Source organism: Astatotilapia calliptera, chromosome 18 (genome assembly GCF_900246225.1).
Source record: "Astatotilapia calliptera chromosome 18, fAstCal1.2, whole genome shotgun sequence".
In the NCBI taxonomy this organism is placed as follows: domain Eukaryota; kingdom Metazoa; phylum Chordata; class Actinopteri; order Cichliformes; family Cichlidae; genus Astatotilapia; species Astatotilapia calliptera.
In genome coordinates this window covers 30,105,299-30,128,331 of record NC_039319.1, presented here as the reverse complement: position 1 = coordinate 30,128,331, position 23,033 = coordinate 30,105,299, and the positions used below count along the sequence as shown (strand labels likewise).

Genomic DNA, 23,033 nt, shown 5'->3' with positions numbered 1-23,033 from the left:
CACAAAACGAACAAACACAGACAAAAGCTTCAATGCTTATTTCTACCGTTTCCTTATTGTAATCAATCAGTAAAGGATCAATATCATACCTGCTTTGAACAGAGCTGGTACTTCTTAGGGGAGCCAACACAACAGGAGCTGTTAACATTTTGAGTGGAGGACAGCCTGAGACAGACAGGAGTGTCAGGGTGCAGGATGATCAACACTTTTATTAATGACACCGTTCATCTAACTGCAGTGCTGCTGGCAGCTTGTGCTTTCACACCAAAGTATCAATTTGCCAACTGTGATGGCCAAACCCACGGCCACACTCGAAAGTCGGTAACTCTTGTATTTTCATTTCTTCATTTGAACACAAGAACACACTTTAGTTTCCAATAAGTTTATTGATTGGTTTGGATACATTTGCTCTTTTTGTAAGCGCGCACATTTAGGTTATGTATTCATACCAGTTCATTACTTTGTTTGACTAAGCTTTGTTTCTTTTACTTGCTGCTTACCTGCCATGATCCCTGAGAGTTACCAGACAAAAGGTGGAGGCCAGGGTTTAAAGCCCTTAAATACAAAGAGGGATAATTGGACCGCACCACCACTTCCTGCTGAAGGAGACAATGTTAAAAAAAAAGCTTTTGTATTTGATTACATATTTGAGTTTAGGGTTCAGTGATTTTGACGTTCTTCTTTGGTGTTGACTTTATAAACAAACCAGGCTGTACTGCATAATTTTTGTGGTTTATGATTGCGTTTTATTTAGTTACCCCTCGTGTGTCATGGTGGTCTGATCAGTCCTTATATAAACCCTTGTGTGTCATTTCCTGTTTAGGTCAGTTATGTTTGTTTGGGCTGAGTTTAGAGTTGTTTCTTTGACCTCTTTTATGAGCTCAACGTTTGTTATTTTTGTAAATATAATTTTTGGGGGTTAAATGGAAACCCTGGTTTTTCTAATAATTCCTGTGACCATCATAATTCCTGTGTCCATCACACCAACATACTGACAATAAATAAACTGTGTATAACTGAGTATCATGGATGATGTCACCAAGCTACCCACCAACAGTGTCCAGGTCTTACCTTAGATGGTAAGCTCTTAGAGATGACTGATTTTCTTGAATGGACATGCCTAATCCTGCACTTTCCTTCCACTGCCCACTAGCTACACCATGGTTACTGTGGCACAGTGGGTATCTTTATTTGCCTGCTAAATTCATCCGTTTTTCTTAATCGCTTTGGTCAAAATGAAGTGGAGCTGGAGCCTATCCCTGCACAGACAGGACACACCTGGGTTAACTCACCAATATATCACAGGGTGAAGACAAAGAGAGACACATAAATACTCCCACCCAGCAAAGGCCATTTTAGGATCATCACTTCATTCTGTTGTTCTCAGACTGAGTCACTGTAGGTGGGATGTTGCAGCTCTAACCCGACTGTTGTTCAGGTAAAATTCAAATGTGTTTTTTAAAATCATAATCATTAAAAAGGGATAAAACTTTTTCTTCAGATTCCAAAGTGGGCCATGGCAGAAGAAGCTCGACACCACTGTAGAAACCCAGCAAGCTTGTCTGCAGCCTGTGGGAACAGACCGAAGGAGAACATTTACAGCTCGTACTGGCCTCATTAAAACTTCCTTTCCTACAGCAGTAAGACGTAAACACAGTAAACTATTTAGCAGCCAAAGCAGTGGATCTGTTTCTTAGGAGGAGGCTATCGTGTGTGTGTGTGTGTGTTATTTTGAACTAAAAGAAGAGACTAAATAGCCTTATTTATGTGTTTGTGTGTAACTTTGGGAGGACAGAGAGTTACAGCATCTGTCTTTCATTACAGCGTTAATATCTCCCAAACACACACCTCTCTCACTGTATCTGCTTCCATTAAAATAATCTGCAAAGCTCTCTCAAAGAGACTGGAGAAAATAACCTCCCTCTTAATTCATCCTGACCAAACTGGTTTCATAAAAGGTAGGCACTCATCAACAAATACACGTAGATTACTTAATTTGATAGACTACTCATAAAGTAAAAACCTAGAAACTACAATATTCTCTTTAGACGCAGAAAAAGCATTTGACAGAGTTAACTGGAAATTTCTATTTGCAACTTTACACAAATTTGGTTTTGGATCCTCTTTCATTAACTGGTTAAAAATATTATATAACTCCCCAACAGCTTGTGTCAGAACAAATGACCAGACATCCTCCAGCTTCTGTCTCTTGAGGGGCACCAGGCAGGGATGCCCACTCTTCCCTTCACTGTTTGCAATTTTTATTGAACCACTAGCAGCAGCAATTAGACAGAATTCAGTAATTAAGGGCATAAAATGCAAGAACGTGGAACATAAAATCAGTCTTTATGCGGATGATGTGTTACTCTTTCTCCAAAATTCACAAACCAATATCTCTGGGGTGATTGAATTGATAAACTCTCTTGCAAGAATATCAGATTACTCAATTAACTGGTCAAAATCTACAGTCCTACCGATTAATTGCTCCCTCCATAATTCCTCTTCTACACCACTGCAATCAGGAAATATAAAATATTTAGGTATTAATGTTTCTCCCAAGCTTGCAGATCTAACTAAATTAAACCATATCCCACTTTTAAAGAAGGTAGAAGATGATCTGGCTAGATGGAAATGTCTACCCATATCACTCATGGGAAGGGTTGCCGCTATAAAAATGATGGTCTTACCAAAAATAAATTATTTATTCTCAATGATCCCAACTAAACCGCCACAAGATTGGTTCAGATCTCTAGATTCATGTATGTCCAAATTCCTTTGGAAAAATAAACCCCCACGTATAAGCTTAAAAACACTACAAAAGACCAAGGATAAAGGAGGACTAGAACTGCCTAACTTTCAGCACTACTTCTTAGCCAACAGGCTTCAGTTTATCTCAGGATGGCTAAAACATACCCTCTTAGATGAACCTTGGCTAGATGTAGAACAAGCACTTTGCAATAATCTAGAGATCTCAGACCTACCATTTATCAGCTCAAACATCCAACGACATGAATGCTTCAAAAGCATCAACATCAGCTCTTCTCTGACAGCATGGTGGGAGTTTCTAAAATTGACGGCGTCTTCATTAATCCCATGCAAACGTACACCTATCTGGAACAACCCTGACATATTACAAAACAATAATATGATAAACTTTTCAGATTGGAGTGATAAAGGAATCAAATATTTAGAACATATACTAGAAGGAACAGAATTTATTTCATTTGACGGACTAGTTGCACAATATGGGATCAACAAGAAAAGATTTTTAGAATATCAACAAATTAAATCCATAGTAAAAAAGAAATTTAAACCGGGTCAAGTTGAACTACAAACACCACCAAGTGTGGTTCAATTTCTTACTCTTAAAACCCCCAAATTACTATCCAAAATATACAGAATGCTTTCTAAAACAGATGAATCAACATCACTTCCTATTGCAAAATGGGAAGCGGATTTATCAGTTAACTTAGACCTAAACTTCTGGTCTCAGATTTGCTTAAAAACCTTTCATCTAATTAGAAATCCCAGTCTTCAATTAATTCAATACAAAATACTACATAGAGTGCACTATACAGGTCATCGGATGTTCAAGATGGGCCAACAACTGCTCACACTGCCAAACCAATTCACCGGACAATTATATCCACGCTCTTTGGTTCTGTCCACCAGTTCAGAAGTTTTGGCGCGAGATATGTGAAGACTTATCGAAGTGTCTGAAATGTAACATTCCAACTTCCCCCTTAGTGTGCTTGTTGGGCAGCTTAGATAATGTCACTACAGAAAAGAATATAGCCCATATGGTTTTCACTGCCCTATGCATAGCCAAGAAAACAGTCCTCATGAATTGGAAAAATACTCGAAAAGACTCGAACTCTTCCACGACATGCATTTTTAATTTCTCTTTGATATTTGGTCACATTGGGACCTGATGAATGTAAAAACAAAGAATTACCAGATTTTTTTTAACCTTATTTTTGTTTCTAAGAAAAATGAGAGCCACATATGAGGATATTTGTTTAAAATTTTGATAGAACAGTGGCAGTATAATGTCCTCCTAAGTGGATATCAGGCCCTTGTAGAACAAAATTGAGTATTTTAGTCTAAATAACCCAAAATGTGATGTCCACATATGTGGACGCAGGTCCTAGGAGGTTAATTCTAACCAATATAGAAATTATCTAATAGATTATATTTAGTCTTGATACAGCCTCTGCCACCACATCAGATCAATTGCTCTGGGCTCCTATGATCAGCTCCATCACCTAGTGGGGGTGGGGGGTCATAGTTTGGTCCCACCTTCGCTGTTGTGATTGGTGTGGGGGTAGGGCCCCCACGCGGTAGGATTCAGAGTGCTTTCTGAGACACCAGCTGGGGCCTCCCTTGCTAGCAAGTAAAAGATGTTCGCCTTGTTTTTGTCGTTAACGAGAATAAGTTTGTGAACCAGCGGGGCTTGTGGAAACACAGCCCCAACAGTGGCATCGAGAAGACCGTCAGGGTGTACAACCTCACCCCTGGCGCTGTTGCCCACCTCTCAATTTTAAATACACGTAGACATTGAGGGCTATCAGGAGGGACTATGCGCTTACCTGCTGCTCTCTGGCAGGTAGCTCCATGCCCTCCTGGGTTTTAAATGCACCTTAGAACACACATGCATCAACACTACATATGAGCGGGTGGAGGGAGGTTTGGAGTCTTCACACACCCCTGTTCTGTGTTGCCTGTTGGGGTGGGGGGGGCTAGGAGGAGTTGGCCGTCCGACTGCGGTCTGGAGTGTGGGGCCTCCCTGCTGCTGCGGAGTCGGGGCGGTCTGCCTCCCCCCACCGCAGGGAAAAGGGTAACACCACCTGGGTCTGGGTGCAGTTCCCCCCTCCAGGGGCAAGGGTACCTAGACCCGGTTTGTAGAGTACGCTTGGGGAGTGTGATCGTGTGTACAGCGTCTCTTTATGTCTGTCTCCACGTTGGTTGAGTGTGGAGTAAGTGCATATGAGAGCATGAGGGTGGGAATGGATGTTTGTATCTGTGTGTGCCTGTATGTCTGTGTCTATATGTCAGGTTGGGTGTCAGACACCACCTTTCTGGGGACATCTCAGGCCCTCCAAGGTTTGGAGGCCTTTCTCCCCCTACCACCACTTCCCCTGACAGTGGCAGACGCCCTCAGACATCGGTGCGTTGGTGGGTCTTTGTGTCTGGGGATGGCATTCAGGTACCCACCGGCTCACTCCTTGGTGGCTGCTTATCGGGGCCTGGAGCCTGGGGCTTGCTGGGCCCCTTCAGGGGTGGGGTGCCCTCGGCCTCTCGGCCTGGGGCTCGGTCACTCAGGCACAGCTGGCTGCCGGCGGAGCTCACGGGCACGTCACTGCACCCCCCCCTGGCTTCTGCTCCGCGGCTGCTGAGTGAGCCCTCATCTGGGACTCTCCTCAGCTCTTTCTGGGACAGTGGCGCAGCTGCCCCTCTGTTGGTCTTCCTTGGTCTCTTGTGTTCTGGGGGCCTCTGGATGTCTGGAGCCTGGATCTCCTCCATACCTGCTTCATGCCCTGGAGGACGGGGCTGTGGCCCCCCCACACCCTCTAGCAGATCATTACATGAAGGAACCTTTTAAAAACAAGCGCGTCCATGCTCACAGGTGTACACACGGGTGATCACACACACAAACTACACCCTTTTTGGCTCCTACCTCAAAGCACACTGTGCGCTGTCGATCCGGCACAATAATATTCAATATTTAGTATTTACTGTTATATTCACATAGATTATTGCGATCATGTTGTTTATTATATTGCTCTCTTTTTTTGCTGGTTTTCTCTTTTTTCTTTCTCAACAGGTGATCCAGGTGATTGATAGATGGATTTTTTGTCAGTTTGTTTTGTTGGTTTTTGTTTTTTGCCTTTTATCACCGTCTCTCTTCCCCACTGTTTTTCTTTCCCTCTTTCTTTCCCCCAGTCAAGTCTGTCCCGTGTGTAGCAAGTGAAAATAAATTAAAATAAACAATAAAAGCAAAGGTGAATCAAATAGACCAATACGGCAAGGCCGGGATGGTCCATTTGGTAAAGTAAATCCGTTGGGATCTTTCTTTGCCTTTAGACAATCATTCTGATGGCAGCCTCGCTTCTGTCAGTCTGTCCCAGGACAGCTGTGGGTACAACTGTAGCTGCCTCCACCAGTGTGTGAATGTGAGAGTGAATGAATAGTGGTATTGTAAAGCGCTTTGAGGGTCTCGAAAAGCGCTATAAAAATGCAATCCATTATTATTATTATTAAAAGAACCAAACGGGACAGGTGAAAAAAAAATTGCTATCCGTGTGATGAATGTAGTGCAGACTCACAGACAAATGAAGGATAAATCAAAGACAGACTTTTATTTTGGAGGAAGAAGACAAGTGAGTAGAGACAGCTGGGACACGTCAGGAGGGACGAGTTAACATGAGACACACAAGACGAGGACTATCACAATAAAACAGGAAGTCTGGAGTCGGTGGGCGACTCTTGCTCGTGCTGCTGTTTGTGTGGGAACAGCTGTGGAATCACACTTCGTTTAATTATCTGACATAAATAAATGTAAACCGGTCTCATCCAGGAGATACTGGCAGCCTTTCAAAGGACAGAGATGCTTTTTATGCCTTAATTTAGGTTGTATGTGTACTTTACTGTATTTGAAATGACTGTACTAAAATGTAAATGTTTTCTTTTAATATGATTTTAATATGGTGCAGAAACACTGCAATTACTAAACAAATCGATAGCCACGGCACAGCTGATCTGTTTTATTCTTCAGAACAATGTTTGGTGTTTGTGCGTATGGGTTACAGTTACATCTGTAGGCTGAGACTCCACATGTATTGGAAACCAAAATATTCAGAAGGTGGAATATCATCTGAAAGTCACTCAGTTACCTCTGCATGAGACAGTGTCTCTCCTGGCTCCTCACTCCTCCTCCACAGCTCCTGGAACAGGAGGACCACGTAGACCACTCCCCCCACCACTGAAACACCTCCTCCTGGGAGAAAATATACAGGCCAGTGAGTAATGTGAAGTGGGTCATTAAGGTCAGCCTGTAGCCATCAAACATTAAAATAATGACCGTTATTGTTGACACCACTGTTACGAAGAACGCAGATGTCGTCCTTAGCATTCACAGAAGTGGGCACCAAACAGTGGTCTGTGGACCTACTGACCAACCAAACGTTGACAATTAAAGGTCACCTTTTTAAACTTCTCACTAATCGCTGAAACACGACTGTGTAAAGTGTAATATTACACTAGTCAGGCCAATGCAAGCTGTTCATTAGGTCTATCGCAATATGAACAATGAGTTATTGAAGACAAAAGAATTGATTTAAACCAAATTATTGTTTACAGAAATGTACAAATTCAGATTTAAATGTGTTTTGCCTCTTATAGTAAATTATTTATGCTGAAAATATTTTGCAGGAGCTGGAAATGTCTGCAAGCACTTACTTCAGACTTACTTGAGATGTTTTTGTATCCAAGTATTATAGAAAAGTAACAATTTCAATGTCATCAGTTGTCTACCACTTTTTTGGAGTTCAGGCTGAAGAGGACAGCAGCCCAAGCTGAGATGCCTACTCCGTCCACCGGTCTCCTCAGACACTGAGTCCTGAGGATCTCCAACAAGAAACACCTTGTTAAGGAGCTGTGTAGTAGGGCTGGGCCATATCATACCGTTCACGGTAATACCGGTATAATGTTGAGCAACAATAAGAAAATGAAATATGGCGATAGAATATGGGTAAAACGCGCATGCGCAGTACCTTTGTTTTCATACGCACATGGAGGCGACGCAGAATGAGAAGAGTGAAAGCGGATCGTTGAATGAAACAGATGAACCTGAACTGGTTTGTAAAAATGCTGCAGCTTCACTGGTGTGGAACTGGTTTAGCTTTTGTCCGTCAGATACACAACAAAGCACTATTTTTGGTAGCGCATGCTAGCGGGCCGTCGTTATTACTGTGTTGTTTGGAAAATATGGCGCACTTAAAATCAATCCTTTGATTTTTCTGAAAGTCGACAGAGCCCCTTATAATCCCGTGTGCCTTATGTATGAACTCTGGTTGTGTTTACTGACCTCGAAACGATTTTATGTGCACGGCGCTCGAAAATCTGTCAAATGTTTCAGTACGACTTTGCTAAGCTACGAAGCCGCACCGCTTGATGGAGTGTCGGAGCATTACGGCTATCGTAGGCGGAGCCTCGCGGAGTGATACGTACTGTGCTTCAACATAATATTACCGTACTGTGTGTGTTTAACCTCTTTTTAAGTGTTGTGGATGTTATACATGGTTATGCTGAGGATGTGTCGGCCAGTTTCCACTGGAAATGCCTTTTGGTTAAACTGTCAGCGAGGAATTTGCATTTGCACTGTTACGTGTTTATATAACTTTAATGCAGATAAAAAACAGCTGCTTGTTTAAGTGAAAATACATTGATGGTTTTTATTGCACTAATAAAGTTGTGGAGTTGTAAAGTATTTTGTCTAGTGCAGGGGTCAGCAACCTTTATCACCCAAAGAGCCGTTTGGACCCAGTTTCCTCGCAAAAGAAAACACTGGGAGCCGCAAATACTTTGTGACATCTAAAATGAAGATAACACTGTATATATTGTTTTTTTACCTTTATGCTTTGTGTGAACAACTAAGGTGTGTTGCTTATGAAATCCATGAAGTGCTACAGAGAAAATTACATTTTATTTATGTAATGAACACATTTTGAACTCTTAAAGAAATATAAGAAAAGGAAAGCTGAACTAAAATGATCCAGAAACAAAAACTGCTGTGAGCCGCCCTCATATCGCCTTTGAACTTTTGGAGCCTTGACCTGACTTTTAAAAAATAATTGGAAAAAAGCACTATGCTGCTGAAAAAAATGAAAAATAAATATTTGCAAAATTCTGCATAAATATTTATTTATTTACTTATATTTATTTTACATGGTAAATGTGTGTTGCGGGGCGTGGTCTGCAGCGCCGACTATAGGCGTACAGCAACCGTGTGTGAAAAGTGGTCAATAAAGAGAAGCTGTAAAGCGTGTTCATGCAAACATCGTCAGGTCTGCCGTGATATGTTTACAACGGGACTTCTGCTCCTGAACCTCTGCGCACAGCGTCTGCAGGTCGAGGCTGTACTTTCATCTTCACGCAGGACTGTAAGCTGTCATCTGTGAGGCATGAGCGTGTTTGTCTTTAACATAGTTCACGGTGGAGCTGCTGACATAATGTGGATCCGAAGATCCATAACTGGCCTACCTGGGGTTGAAAGTCTCGATAAATGCACGGCGTTTCGGCGGGTACACCGGCTTCCGCCAGTGTGACGCTTATTTTGAGCGACGAACAATAATAAAATATAATTTTATTTTTATACTTCAATATCAAAATAATCTTCCAATTTAGAACTACAAGTTTAAAAAGAACTAACATAAATAAAATACACTTCAGCTAAATACTTGTAATTTATTTTCCCAAACCACGCGGAGCCGCAGTATAAGGACTAAAGAGCCGCAGGTTGCCGACCCCTGCTCTAGTGTCAATTATGTCGTCAGTTATATCGTTATTGCAAATTTTCAAATGTATATCGTGATAAATATTTTTGGTCATATCGCCCTGCTCTACTGTGTAGTGACTGTACTGTTAGCGCCTCCAGAACAGCTCAAGTTATTTTTGTGCCTCTATTCTGAGCGCAAATACAAATTTTTTGCAAGTGCACATGTTGGATTTTGAGAAGAAAATTATTTTCAGCGAAGAAAATTGATTGCTGCCTGCAAGAAATGTATTTCAGTATTTGCTATTATCCATACTCACACAATAACAGCCCCTCTCGCTCAGATCTCTGCTCTGTGCACGCTCAACTCTCTACACCATTATAAGTGTGCCACAAAACACGCTCCAAAATGTAGTTAAATCCATTTTCAGTTAGTATGTTGAATTATTCTATTTAAAATTTTTATTTTTTTTTTAAATACCATTGTTGGTTTTAACCTAATTTAAACCAAACCACTCCACTGGATTTTTCTACACTCTGGACCATGTTTCCAGAATGCAGTAGCTAGCAAGCTGATTGGAGACTGTAACAGCCAATCAAAATTTTTGCATCCAAGTCTGTGATTGGTTGGTTTTGTGGCACACTTATAATGGTGTGCAGAGAGTTGAGCGTGCATGGAGCAGAGATGTTGAGAGCGACACACTGAGAGCAGGTCTGCAGATGTCTGTGAGCACACAGAGCAGAGATCTGAGTGAGAGTGGCTGTTATTGTGTGTGTGTGTGTGTGTGTGTGTGTGTGTGTGTGTGTGTGTGTGTGTGTGTGTGTGTGTGTGTGTGTGTGTGTGTGCGTGTGTGTGTGTGTGTGTGTGTGTGTGTGTGTGTGTGTGTGTGTGGATAATAGCAAACAGTGAAATACATTTCTTGCATGCAGCAATGAATTCTCTTCACTCAAAATCATTTTCTCTTCAAAATGCAACATTTGTGTTTCCAAAATGTTATGATGTGCGCTCAGAATAGAGGCACAGAAATAAAGCCATACCTTAACAGGTATTTGCTTGTATCCAAATCTTATTCTTTGTGTAACTATCCAGAGGTTGTGGTCATAGATGAGAGGAGATCTTCCAGTTAAGTATACCGTAGAGGAACTGGTAAACTTCTTCAGGCCTGGCCCTTTGTTCAGCACAACAGACCAGTCCACATCTCAGAACAGTCATCCAGTCCAATTCTTTATCTCCTCACACAATTTGTGAAGTAGTAACCAGATAGTTGCATTCCTCCATGGCATGAAGAGAAACCAAAAACATTAACTGTGTCACATTTTGCCTTTTTCTGCAGTTCCAGTAGAGACACTAAAACCCAGCAATCGGTGAACTGAATAGACTAAAGCAATCAACAGAGAGCTGACATTTAAGGTGTTCATGGGTTGATTTGGTGCTCCTGTTGTATTGAGTCAAGAATAAGGTGAAATATTTTACTAATAACTGGTAAAATATTCCACCTTACAAGCTGCTGGGATGTACTGGTTTGACATTAGCAACTAAAACTTGAGCATAAACAATAATAGGAACACTCCTGTTTCAATCATCTGGTCTCTTTATGTAATAATGATAATAATCCATCAGTATTTTTACAACGTCTGATCAAATCCTGTTCTGTTAAACTTTGTAATTGTATATTATACAAACTCCACACTTCTGTTTCAAAGTAAAAGCGCTTCAAAAACACTTCACTTCTTAACAGGACTTACACCGTGACATTTTCAGGAACTTGTGGCAAACATAGATTTACCTTAATGGTATCTTGATAATGGTAATGGTACTTACAAACGTGTGCAGTGGTTTGTGTGTAAGTTTTGAAGACTCACATCATATTTAAGGTTTTGTAAGTGAGTGAGACGGAGTTGTTATTCAAACTTTTAGATAGTTGTATCCACAGAAAAAGAAAATGATCCGACTCCATAAGCTGAACTTAATTGTGTGTAAACGGCCAGTTTTTTTATTCAGGTTTGGATGAGTCTGCCTACAGTAGGGAGGTTGAACGTCTGGTGTCCTGGTGCAGCCACAACAACCTGGTGCTGAATGCCCAGAAGACAGTGGAGATTATTGTGGACTTCAGGAAGCACACAGCCCCACTCCCCCCCATCATCCTGACTGACACCCCCATCACCTCTGTGGACTCATTCCGCTTCCTGGGTACCACCATCACCCAGGACCTGAAGTGGGAGCCCACCATCGAGTCCATCCTCACCTCCTCCATCACCGTGTGGTACGCTGGAGCCACTATCAGGGACAAACAGAGACTGCAGCGTGTTGTGCGCTCTGCTGAGAAGGTGATTGGCTGCAGACTCCCATCTCTGCAGGACCTGTACACCTCCAGGACACTGGGGCGTGCAGCTCGGATCTCAGCTGACCCTTCTCACCCTGGACACAGTCTGTTTGACCTGCTCCCCTCAGGCAGGAGGCTCCGGTCCATTCGCACCAGAACCTCTCGCCACAAGAACAGTTTCTTCCCCTCTGCTGTTGAACACATGAACAATAACCATATGACTGTTCCCACCACTAACACATGACCCTACGCTGTGTTCACTGCATCATTCCATGTTTGCACTGATCACCACCTGCACTCATGTATATATCATGTATATATCTATCTACTTAGCACTTTTAACTCTTATTCTTATTTTTATTTTCATGTCTATTTAAGCGTAATTTATGACAGTATGTTTGCACTGAAGCACCGCAGCAATTTCCTAATGTTGTAAACCTGCTCAACATTTGGCAATAAAACCCTTTCTGATTCTGAAGCAGTTTTACATGTGCTCAAATTGCTATGTATTTATGTGTGGGTGCAAGCACATGCTTGTGAGTACACACCAATCACTGTACACGTCTGTAACCCTTTTGAGGCACATTTCTCTCCATATTTCTCGCCAGCATGTTAAAAATGCCCCCACCTGCAAAAATTCAGAGTCAGACTGAAATCTACATGACAACAGTTCTGCATGCAAAGAAACTCAAAAGACAGTGATCACCTTTTTGCCTGTCTGTTTCCCATTTTGACTTCCGTGTGATCGTAGATGGCTGTCATGCTGCCCCACCCTTACTTCACTTCTGTCCTAACAGACACAGACAGACAAATCATGCACAGACACAAACATGGAGAACATTAGGACGGCTTAAAGAAAAATAAAAGGAAAAAAATTTATATAAATTTAAACCTGCAACCAGTGATGACAGAGCCCTCGCACACCGCTGCACGTCTAGGCGCACTGCGGTTGAGCGTGCTGCAGGTGAACAGCATCGTGTGCTTATGCGGTTTTCTTTAGCTTGAGATGATAATTGGCTGTTGGGTTGTTTATGTAAGGATTGCCATCTATGCCCACTAGAGGGCGATAGAGAGACTTACCCGTATGTAATGCTGATATATATCATGCATGAAACTATAAATGAAAATTTCATGTAGACTGGATGATGTCGCCATACTCAGACTCCCATCAAGCAGGTAAAGTTTGGGACAGACTGGTACAATGCCGATATACAATATACAGAACACAAATATATAAATATCAGGGGTGCAACGATACTCGTATCGATATTGAACCGTTCGATACAGTGCTTTCGGTTCGGTACGCATATGTATCGAACAATACAACATTTTTAATTTATTTTATCAACTTTCCTTCTGACGATGCTGTCTGTGTTGAGCGCTCAGTGGATCTGCGCTCGACAGTGCAGCCTAGGCGGAGCAGTCGAGTGCAGATTCACTGAGCGCAGGGCAAGCTAGCGAGACAGAAGCTAAGCTCTCCTTGCAACATGGCAAACTGAACCTCCCCCACCCTCATTCATTGGCGTTTGGAACTATTTTGGTTTTCATGTGACGTATGACCCTGAAGGTAAGCGCGTCATGGACAAAAGTAAAATAGTGTGTTGCATGTGCCACGCAATGCTCAATTACATGGGTGGGAACTAGTGCGTTAGCGCAGTTAGCTCGTTAACGTGTTGGCCGTCCAGCCCCACGCACGGGGCGATCCGCGGTGGCTCGTTAACGGAGATTTGCCGTGTTGTGGCGTTAACGTCATTTCAGATTAACGATGACAGCACTAGTGGGAACACAACGAATATGACTGCACATTTACTCCGACATCATCCTAGTGCAAAGACAAGTGGAAGCAGACAAAAACAACAAGCACGCATGCTGCAAACTTTACCCGAGTCATTTAGACAGCCGTTAGCACAGGATTCTCCTTATGGGGACCTGATATGTTTAACATGCTGCTGAGAATATAGCCCAGAAGAAGCGTATAGTATAGCTTTTATTTTGGAAAGAGCCATTTCTCTGTAATAAACTCAATTTACCAAAGATGAGCGATTTCTCGATCGATAGATTTTTTTTTTTTTATTATTTTGTTGTTTCAGCAACATTAAATTTAAAAACTGTACTTTTGAGTTAAAATATATATTTATAATTTTAATAAATGACTAATTAAAAAAGCATGAACATTTTTTATATTGAAAAAATATCGAACCGTGACACCAAAGTATCGAACCGAACCGTGAATTTTGTGTATCGTTGCACCCCTAATATATATGTGTCATATGGTGAAAGGTCCAAGTTTGGCATGCTGCTACAACCACACCCTTACATGAAAACTCAAAAGCTTCACAATATAATGTCAACATCGTCTTAAGACTGTATTCACCAAAGATCATGATGATCTGATTAACAAAGTATTAGGCCTAAATATACTGTTATTAGTAATATTAGACTAGGAGATATTCCAGACAGTAAGAGATCTTGAAGTGTGAGAGAAACAAGGATCTGGTATCCACGTGGCCAGACTCAGTTATAAACAGAGGGTCTGAATGTGAGGTGTGGTGAGGTTTTACTTTGTTTGAGAGAGAAGACGAGGCAGTCTTCGGAGACTGGGTGAAGGTCACTTATGCAGGGATAAAGATCTGAACTGAATTTGGTCGTCGTTGAGGTAAACTCTGAACAGCACATGAATCCAGGTAGCAGTGAGCATATCTGTAACGGAGCATGAAAATAACAGAAAGATCCGAAGTTAGAGGTAGACAGCATGAGGTCGAAGATGGATGGGAAGAGAAGTTTAAAGTTTAAAGAAGTTTAAAGTGGTAGTGAAATTAATAAAAATTGATTTCAGTCCAGGAGCAAGGCTTTTGATAATAACTTCTTGGAAAAGGCTCATGAGCTCTGCAATGCTGGGGTTTAGATCTCGAATGTTGTGGCCAAAAATCTAGGTACTTGCATCGGGACTGCCTCTGCATGAGGGCCGAGGCTCTGAACGACGAGACAGGGAGACAGCGGTGGAATGATAACGGATCTGTTCTGAGTAAGAACTGGTGGCTGACAGCTTCATGATGGAAGGGGAATTTCTTTGGCCTTTGTTAATTGGTCTACGGTGGCAAGGTTGTCTCAGTGGATGGGAATGGATCTTTTTGACCATTCATGGCTCCATAAAAAACCCGCACTGAATACTAGGTGCATTTTATAATAATCCCCAAATCTGGCAGAAAGAGCAGCATGTGTGTAGAGCTGAATATCCTCAGGGTAGGACAGCTGAACATGATAAAAGAAAGTGATTCCATTCCAGTTGGTGAGCAGAAGTTACCAGACTTGCCGTTCAGTTTCAGAAGATCTGTCCAGAGTGACTGTGTCAAGGAGAGATGGTTAAAAGCGCAGCTTGTGGATTTTTGCACAGGGCAAAGTTTAGGTGTCCTAACAGGTGAGCAGCTGCTATTTAGAAAGACAGGAAACAAGGACGTTTTGAAAAAGGAGATTAATTTGATTTAGTTTTTTTTAAATGGGTAAAGAAGCCTGGAACTGGATGATAACCCGTGAGTTGGAGGTGACGTGGAGGAGATATAATCAGGAAAACTTTACAAAGATGGACCAAATATTGCAGTTTATGGTTGTTGGAGAGAATCCAACATAGGCAATCATTCAAGTCTATATATTCTCAATGACGCCTTATACAACTTTTTTGTTCTAGACAGGTGTCCTATATCATCATCCTGAGCGCATTAACTCAAAGTCAGAGTAAAGAGGGTGTTCACCGTCAGCAACAATAAACCGGACCTTCCTTAAACAGCCTGATGATACAGTTTATCCAATGAAGTTTGTTGCTGATTAATATTTTTCCAGCAGTTCTGACGATCCTGTTCAGTTTGTTCTTAATTGCCCGATACGTAAAGCTATTAACGACTTCTGGTGACTGACTTTAAAATAGAGCACTTTAAAGGAATTTAGTTACCCAAAGTGCTTTCCAGTTAGAAGACGGCGACAATAAAATACACAAACACATATCAAATAAAGAAGACAAAAAATACAAAACAGAAAAATAAAAACACAAAATGTACAATACATAAACATAAGTCTTAAAAAGGGTACAAAAGATTAAAATTGATGAAAAAACTGACTAAAACTACCTGGACGCTAACAGTAGTACTCACATTGAAATCCAAAGGCTTTTTTTTTAACCTCCTATGACCTGGCGTCCACATATGTGGGCATCACATTTTGGGACATCTAGACCAAAATACTTAATTTTTCTCTACAAGGGCCTGATATCCACTCACGAGGACATTATACTGCCACTGTGCTATCAAAATTTGAAACAAATGTCCTCATATGTGGATCTCATTTTTCTCAAAAACAAAAATTAGGTAAAAAAAAAAAAAAAGAATTGGTAATTCTTTGTTTTTACATTCTTTAGGTCCCAATCAACCCAAATAGCAAAGAAAAATTAAAAATGCATGCCATGAAAGAGTTTGGGTCTTTGGAGGTTAAACATGATTTAAAAACTGCAACTGCTGGGGCCAATCTAACAGGAACAACCCATTCCACAATCTGGGGACCAACAGTAAACTCTCAATCCACCCAGTGTTTCAGTCTCCACACAGGGACAGCAAGTATAATGAAGCACAAACATAATGAGGTACATTTAAAGTTTGCTGAACAACATTTAGACAAGCCTGGGAAAAACTGGGAGAGTAGAGTCTGGTCACATGAGACCAAAACTGACCTCTGGATGCCAGAATACACCCCATGTTTGGAGGTGAACGGCACTGCACCCCCAAAACACCAAATGGTGTGGGGCTGTTTTTCAGCATACAGCACTGTGATTCAAATAATTAAAGGATGAGTGGAAAAATGTCCTGAGAGTCTTGATAAAAACCTGCTGCCACCTACCAGGATGATGAAGATGAAACGAGGGGACAGTGATGCCAAACACAGCCAACAAACTCGGTTAGTTTCAGAGAGACAAACCAAAGCTGCTAGAATGACCCGGAACCTTCTGGACTGTGTGGCAGCACGGGTAAAATCACACCTGTCACTGTGACTAGTTTCTGCATACAGCAGGCGTATTGAAGCCAACAAACGCTTTTGTACGACGTATTGAATCCATTTCAGTAAACATGTTCGATACTGGTTCCCTCTGTCATTTCTCATCATTGCACATCATTTATGGACATCTATGGTTTGATTTTTTTTTTCTTTTTAGCATGTGGGGATTGGATGGGTTGTTGACAACATCTATTGAAAATTTAATGTCAATAGCACTTTTATAAGTATAAAAATTGGTGATGTGTTCAATACTAATTTTACCCACTGTATATTACAGATATGTATTGCTGTCTGATACGGTTCATCCAAGAAATATATGCTGTAGTTTAACTGAGTGAAACCCATGCATCCCATTATTGTGTTCCTTAGCACCCATACAGTTTACGGATGCAACTTGCTGACCAAGTTTAAAACTTAATAAATATGAGACGATGGGATGGCCCAGACAGTATAAAAGAGGGATATGCAGCTTCTAGGCATGAAGAGTGAAGCCAACACACACGTGTCTTAAACTCACATTCTCTTTAGAAACCGCTCTCTGGTTGTATAGATGTCCATGGGAAAATGTCTCTCAGCCCTCTGTATCTATGACCTTTAGTAAACATTTTCCTGTTGAGTTTGTGGGTCCAGCTTGGGGTCATATTCCACAGAGCATTGAGTCCCTTTTTGTGAATAAGAGTAATTTTCTTATTATGACCATCTTTTATTTATAGTCAGAGGATCTGACTCAAAAAATAAATGCTCTGTATGGACCACAGCTGTTACTGAGAAACTACTGCATACTGTAAAATGCTCTAATTAAGTTTCCGTTAGTTACCTGTAGTTAGCCTAGTAAATGAACAAAGTTCAGACAAAAATAAAATTTTCAGATCTACTCTTGCAGCAAACCATCTGTTTGAATTAGACAGTAGTTCAAGAAGCTGATGTTTTTAGCCACACTGTGATAAACAAGCAGGAAAGCTGAATGGGGGAAGCGGCAGAACAGCCCAAACACTGAACCACCGAAGACAAAAGACGCTTTTTCATTTGGCTTCAAACATAAAGCACACATCATACAGGGCATGTTTGAACGTATATGACACCAGTTATTGCGGGAGAGCTTCAACAGCTAGTGTTACATCTGCTTTGATCATAAGCAACATTTAAGTCACTTCACTGCTGTCTGTTTGCCGTCTAATGTGAACAGTGTTGAGCAGTTTTATGGCTCTTTGCAGTCCAACGCGGATACGTCGAGGGGAACCCTGACTTCCCCGGACTGGGGAAGACTTATCTTCCCATCCGCCTGTACGGGGAAGCTCGACGTCAGAGAGCGCATTGCCATGTTACTAATAAACCGACTCGGAGGATGGCATCAATTACGAACTTGATACGAAAACTGGTGATAAAACCGTGAATTACCAAGACCCCCTTCATAACGTCTGAACAGACACAGAATTGATCGGAATGAAGTGAACGGCGACGACCCGAGTTATTTACCTTAACGGGCCAGCTGTCCGTTAGCGGGAAAACCGGGAGATGAAGCAGGAGAATTGAGCAAACCGGGAGAGTTACGATTCCTTTAGCGAACATAGTCCATTCATGTCAGGGACCTACAACACTTCCCCTCCCTCCTCGTTACCTCCGGACCCTCCTCGCTCCTCTCCTTGTGCCCCACTTCGACCCCCCCCCTTGAAGTAGCTACGCCTTCTGCTCTCACTTGCACGCACGCATGTGCACACTCATCTGCTTGCCCGGATAGCACAACTCTTGACCGCTACATGACATGAAGGCAGGGGCGTTTCCATGAAATATAAGTCGGGGTGGCACAGGGAACCTAAAAAGCGAGGAAATGCAGATATCTGGTTTGGAATAATACAGTGTAACAATGTATCCAGAGGACCGTGGATGCACTATTCTGGGTTTTCTGCAAATTAAGCAGATAATTACCTTTTCTCTTTGACAGCTCTTCTCTCAGTTACAGCTGCTTTGGTGTTAATGAAATTAACAGGCGCACTACAGTGACAACCCCCAAAACAGGAGTGTGGGGGGCCATTGACAGTTTTTCCCTTCTCATCTTTTCTGACTGTTTTGTCACTAGTTATCCATTTGGTTATGGTCATTGTTGCTACTGGCTGCATTAGGTGAGCCTCCAGAGGTTGCAAAAATAGTCCAACTCTGCCTGGATGGCGCATCAATATGTGCCGCTGACACAAGGCTTGTCTCTCATCACAGTCAAGAGCATAGGAGAAAATCCAGGAGACAGCCAGTTACTCCAGGAGAGCTGAACAGGGCAGTCAAAGGCTACGTTCACACTGCAGGCGAAAACACATCAAATCCGATCATGGTGTGACAGTGTGAACGGCACAAATCCGATATTTTCAAATCCAACCTGGGTCACTTTCGTATGTGGTACCGAATCCGATACATATCTGATGTTCTAGAAAGCATCTGCTGTTTGATGGTCTTGTCGCATTAAATCCGTCTTTTATGTCACTGACACGAGACAAAACGCCAATTATCTCCACCGGAGAAGCGCCCGATAAGACATCGTGAACGCTTCCTGGCCATCCAGTGTAGATGTTAGTGAAACTGTTTGGAAGACAACGTTGGAGAAACGTGAACATTTTATTTGTACTGTATAATCTGCAGATTCTGACAGAAATCTGCAGCTATCCTTTGAAGCACCGCTCCTCTAAGACAGCAATCAGGATCATTATTAGGCCAAATGTAATGTCCGTCAGTCAAACAATACTGTTTGCTCTGGGTCCAAACAGAGCGCGTTCTGTGTGATGCCTTCTTTTGCACATGCGGCCGCTTTGAAGGTTCACACTAGAGCGCGTTTGCTGTCACTTTTTATTTGTCGTGTGAACAAGCAGACAAAAAAATTGGATTTGATCAAACAATTGGAATTGAGCATTAAGACCTGCAGTGTGAACGTAGCCAAAGGTCCTTACCTCATCAGCAGGACCTTCCTGCTTCCTTGTGCAAGGAGAAACAGAACCAGCACTCCCAGTCCTACAAAATTACCTCCAGCAGGCACTGGCATGAATGTCTCTGACCAAACAATGTGGCAGACATAGAAGGGTCTGCAGAAGCTGTGGAGAACAACCTGCTGCCTGTAATATCATTCAGAATGACTGGTTTGATGGTGGGTCGGTGATGCTCTGGGGAGGCCATGGAGAGACGCAGAGCTCTACAGGCTAGCACGCTGACTGCTATTAGCTATTGTGATCTCTACTTTCAAGATTAGGTTTCAAACTTTCCTTTTTGCTAAAGCATATAGTTAGGGCTGGACCAGGTGACCCTGAATCCTCCCTTAGTTATTCTGCAATAGGTGTAGGCTGCCGGATATTCCCATGATGCACTGGGTGTTTCTTCTTCACTCACTATGTGTTAACAGACCTCTCTGCATTGAATCATATCTGTTATTAACCTCTGTCTCTCTTCCACAGCATGTCTTTATCCTGTCTTCCTTCTCTCACCCCAACCAATCACAGCAGAGGGCCCCGCCCCTCCCTGAGCCTGGTTCTGTTGGAGGTTTCTTCCTGTTAAAAGGGAGTTTTTCCTTCCCACTGTCGCCAAAGTGCTTGTTGGGGTTTTCTCTGTATGTATTACTGTAGGGTCTACTTTACAATATAAAGCACCTTGAAGTGACTGTTGTTGTGATTTGGCGCTGTGTAAATAAAAATGGACTAAAAATCCTTGGACCCATTGTCAGACCCTAAGCTGGTGTGGTGGGTCCTGGATTCCTCCTAGTGCACAACCAGTGTAGGGACTAACGTGTTATTAAGTAACGCGTTACAGTAACTACGTTATTATTCTGGTAACGAGCACGGTAACTAATTATTATGCCAAAATCAGGAACGCGTTAATCGTTACTGGGATTTAGATAGGCTCGTTATTCGTTACTTTGTGTGGTGGCTATCACGGAGCTTCCACAGATTCAGTAACATTAGCAAGTGGTGGAGGCCAGCAGGTGGAGGAGGGAAAGGGGACGCAGGAGGAGGAGAGACCCGAGGCGGCCGCCGGTCCGAGTATCAGGTGAACTGAACTTCAGGTAAGAAGTTATGACCTGCAGTCTATCTGGGTCAGATATAAACCAAGTTCAGGTGGAGTTTATTTTCGTTGTGCTGACTTTTTACAGTCAGTTACAATAACTCGTACTGCTACTAGCTAGCATGACGGAGTTTCCATACAGCTGGGTGGTGCTATGATGTTACTGATAGTGAACTTTATTTTATTCATAAGGTTAGTTAGTAGATTTGCCAACCGTCCCCAAAAACACAGAATCATCTCGTATTCAGAGAAAATATTACGCGTATTGAGCTGAGAAGGAACACAGTTTGTCCCGGACTTCAGCTAGAAGGGAAAAAGACACAAAGCTGGAGTTATTCTGTGTCTTTGCTGCACAGCTGCCTCTTCTCTCTCCCTCTCTCTCCTGTTGCTACTTCAGTCATGAAACTGATCAGTGATCAGCTGATCGGCTTTTCTCTCTTGTTTGTTTATCGCCCACTTTGCGCCAGAAAGAGGAAACCAGCGGATGTCGCGCTAAACAACAGCAGCACGTTTAAGCTTGATCAGCTGTTGTTAGAATGTATTTAATATTAATTTCTAGTATCAGCTGATGTTTGCTGGAGCCACAGCTGTAAAGCTGCTGGTCATGATGTCGGTTTGGATATGTGGTGAGAGGGAAACATGAAGATGAAACCAGGAGATGTCCTTACTGAATCATCAGAGCTGAACAGGTGATGGAGAAACAGGTTTACCTTTTAGTTAACATGAATGAGTTGAAGTTATCAACTGTTTCTGAGAGACAAATAACCCCAGGATCCTTTTTTTATGTAGCTGACAGCTGGTAACTGTGCAGGGGCGGGTCTAGGAAAGTGTTGCCAGGGGGCCAGATAGGGCATTAACAGGGAGAGGGGGGCACAAAGAAATACTTTTCTTTCTTATTCGCATTTAAAATGTCTACCTTTTAATAAATAATTATCTGAATCTTACAACAAACGATTGATAGATTGATACATATATACCAACAAGACAGTGCACATCACTGTCACAACAGCATTTGTTTTCATTCAAAGGCTTTATGATGTTTCCTATAATGGTGGGCCAGTCCAGCCCTGTATGCAGCTCATCTGCAGTCTGGTGTTTCCTACATCTTCCTATTCAGAAGGCAGAATTTCCGAGTTCTGAGTACAATCGAAAGCACCACGACTGCAGTTTTTGTGTTGGATGTAAAAAGCACACATGACGCTGTGACGTAGGCTAGAATCATGGCAGCAGTCAACGACGGTCCAGGCGTGGGATTTCTCTTGTGGAAATGTGCACATTATCTTTTCCTTTCTATTGGTAGGTGGCACAGTGCACTGTGGCAAGTAAGCAAGCTAGAAGACTGGCAGTCTGGCTGGGTATCCCGTTAGCAACACGTTAACAAGAGAATTCTGAGTAAAGCCAAAGTTACTTTCCCTAGTAACTAGTTACTTTGAAAATAACGAGTAACTTGAAGTAACTGAGTTACTTTTGATAGAAGTAACTAGTAATGTAACTAAGTTACTAATTTAAAGTAACTTACCCAACACTGTGCACAACAATACCAGTGCTCTTGTGGGAGAGTGGAGGTGGAGGTGATGCCCTGGTCCAGATTTGGGAGGTAATCCCCCAGAACACCATCCACTCATCATTCCACTTTGATTTTTAGGGTGTCCTTAAATTCAGCCCTCTGTAGGTTGATTTGCCTTAGCATCCTTTCCTTACTAACACATTACCTAGTCCACATCAGTATAGATATTACTATTTCAGTTTGGTTTTTTTTACTGTTATTATTTTGGTGTCATTTGTAAAAAGTACTTTTATACCTTGCCGTTCGTTGAAAATAAATGAAATTTCATTATGTCTACTGTCTTATATTAACTAAATGAACTGAAATGAAGTATTATTGTAGGGTCTAGCTTACAATATAAAGCACCTTGAGGTGACTGTTGCTGTTAATTGGCGCTGTATAAATAACACTGAATTGAAGAAAATGTCTGACGCTGTTGGCCTGAAGCAGAGTCCTACCAGGTCTCCAACAGAAACTGTGATGTCCTGCAGCACAGACAACAGTGTAGGTAATTTTCTCCTTCATTCACAGCAAAGGTTTCCATGTGTCCTGCCCCCTGAGCACTCTATCCAAGCTGCACGTAAACCAAACGGTT

General features: G+C 42.1%; 1 protein-coding gene across 5 annotated transcripts in view; it reads right to left on the bottom strand.

The window, feature by feature from the left end:
* The window catches only part of LOC113010989 (ADAMTS-like protein 2), a 44,816-nt gene extending 26,328 nt beyond the window's left edge, over window positions 1–18,488 (bottom strand). For 2 of the 5 annotated variants that reach the window (XM_026150337.1, XM_026150339.1), the window contains exons 1-4: window positions 18,334–18,488; window positions 12,524–12,607; window positions 6,894–6,997; window positions 90–165 (exon numbers count right to left, since the gene is read on the bottom strand). In XM_026150337.1, the coding sequence (XP_026006122.1) occupies window positions 90–165; window positions 6,894–6,997; window positions 12,524–12,607; window positions 18,334–18,426 (357 nt within the window). In that variant the 5' untranslated portion in view covers window positions 18,427–18,488. Of the gene's footprint in view, window positions 1–89; window positions 1,260–6,893; window positions 6,998–7,081; window positions 7,382–12,523; window positions 12,608–18,333 lie in introns of those variants that run through there. The other 3 variants (XM_026150338.1, XM_026150341.1, XM_026150340.1) reach the window with 3 other exon arrangements.
* Between the last annotated feature and the right edge of the window lie 4,545 nt (window positions 18,489–23,033).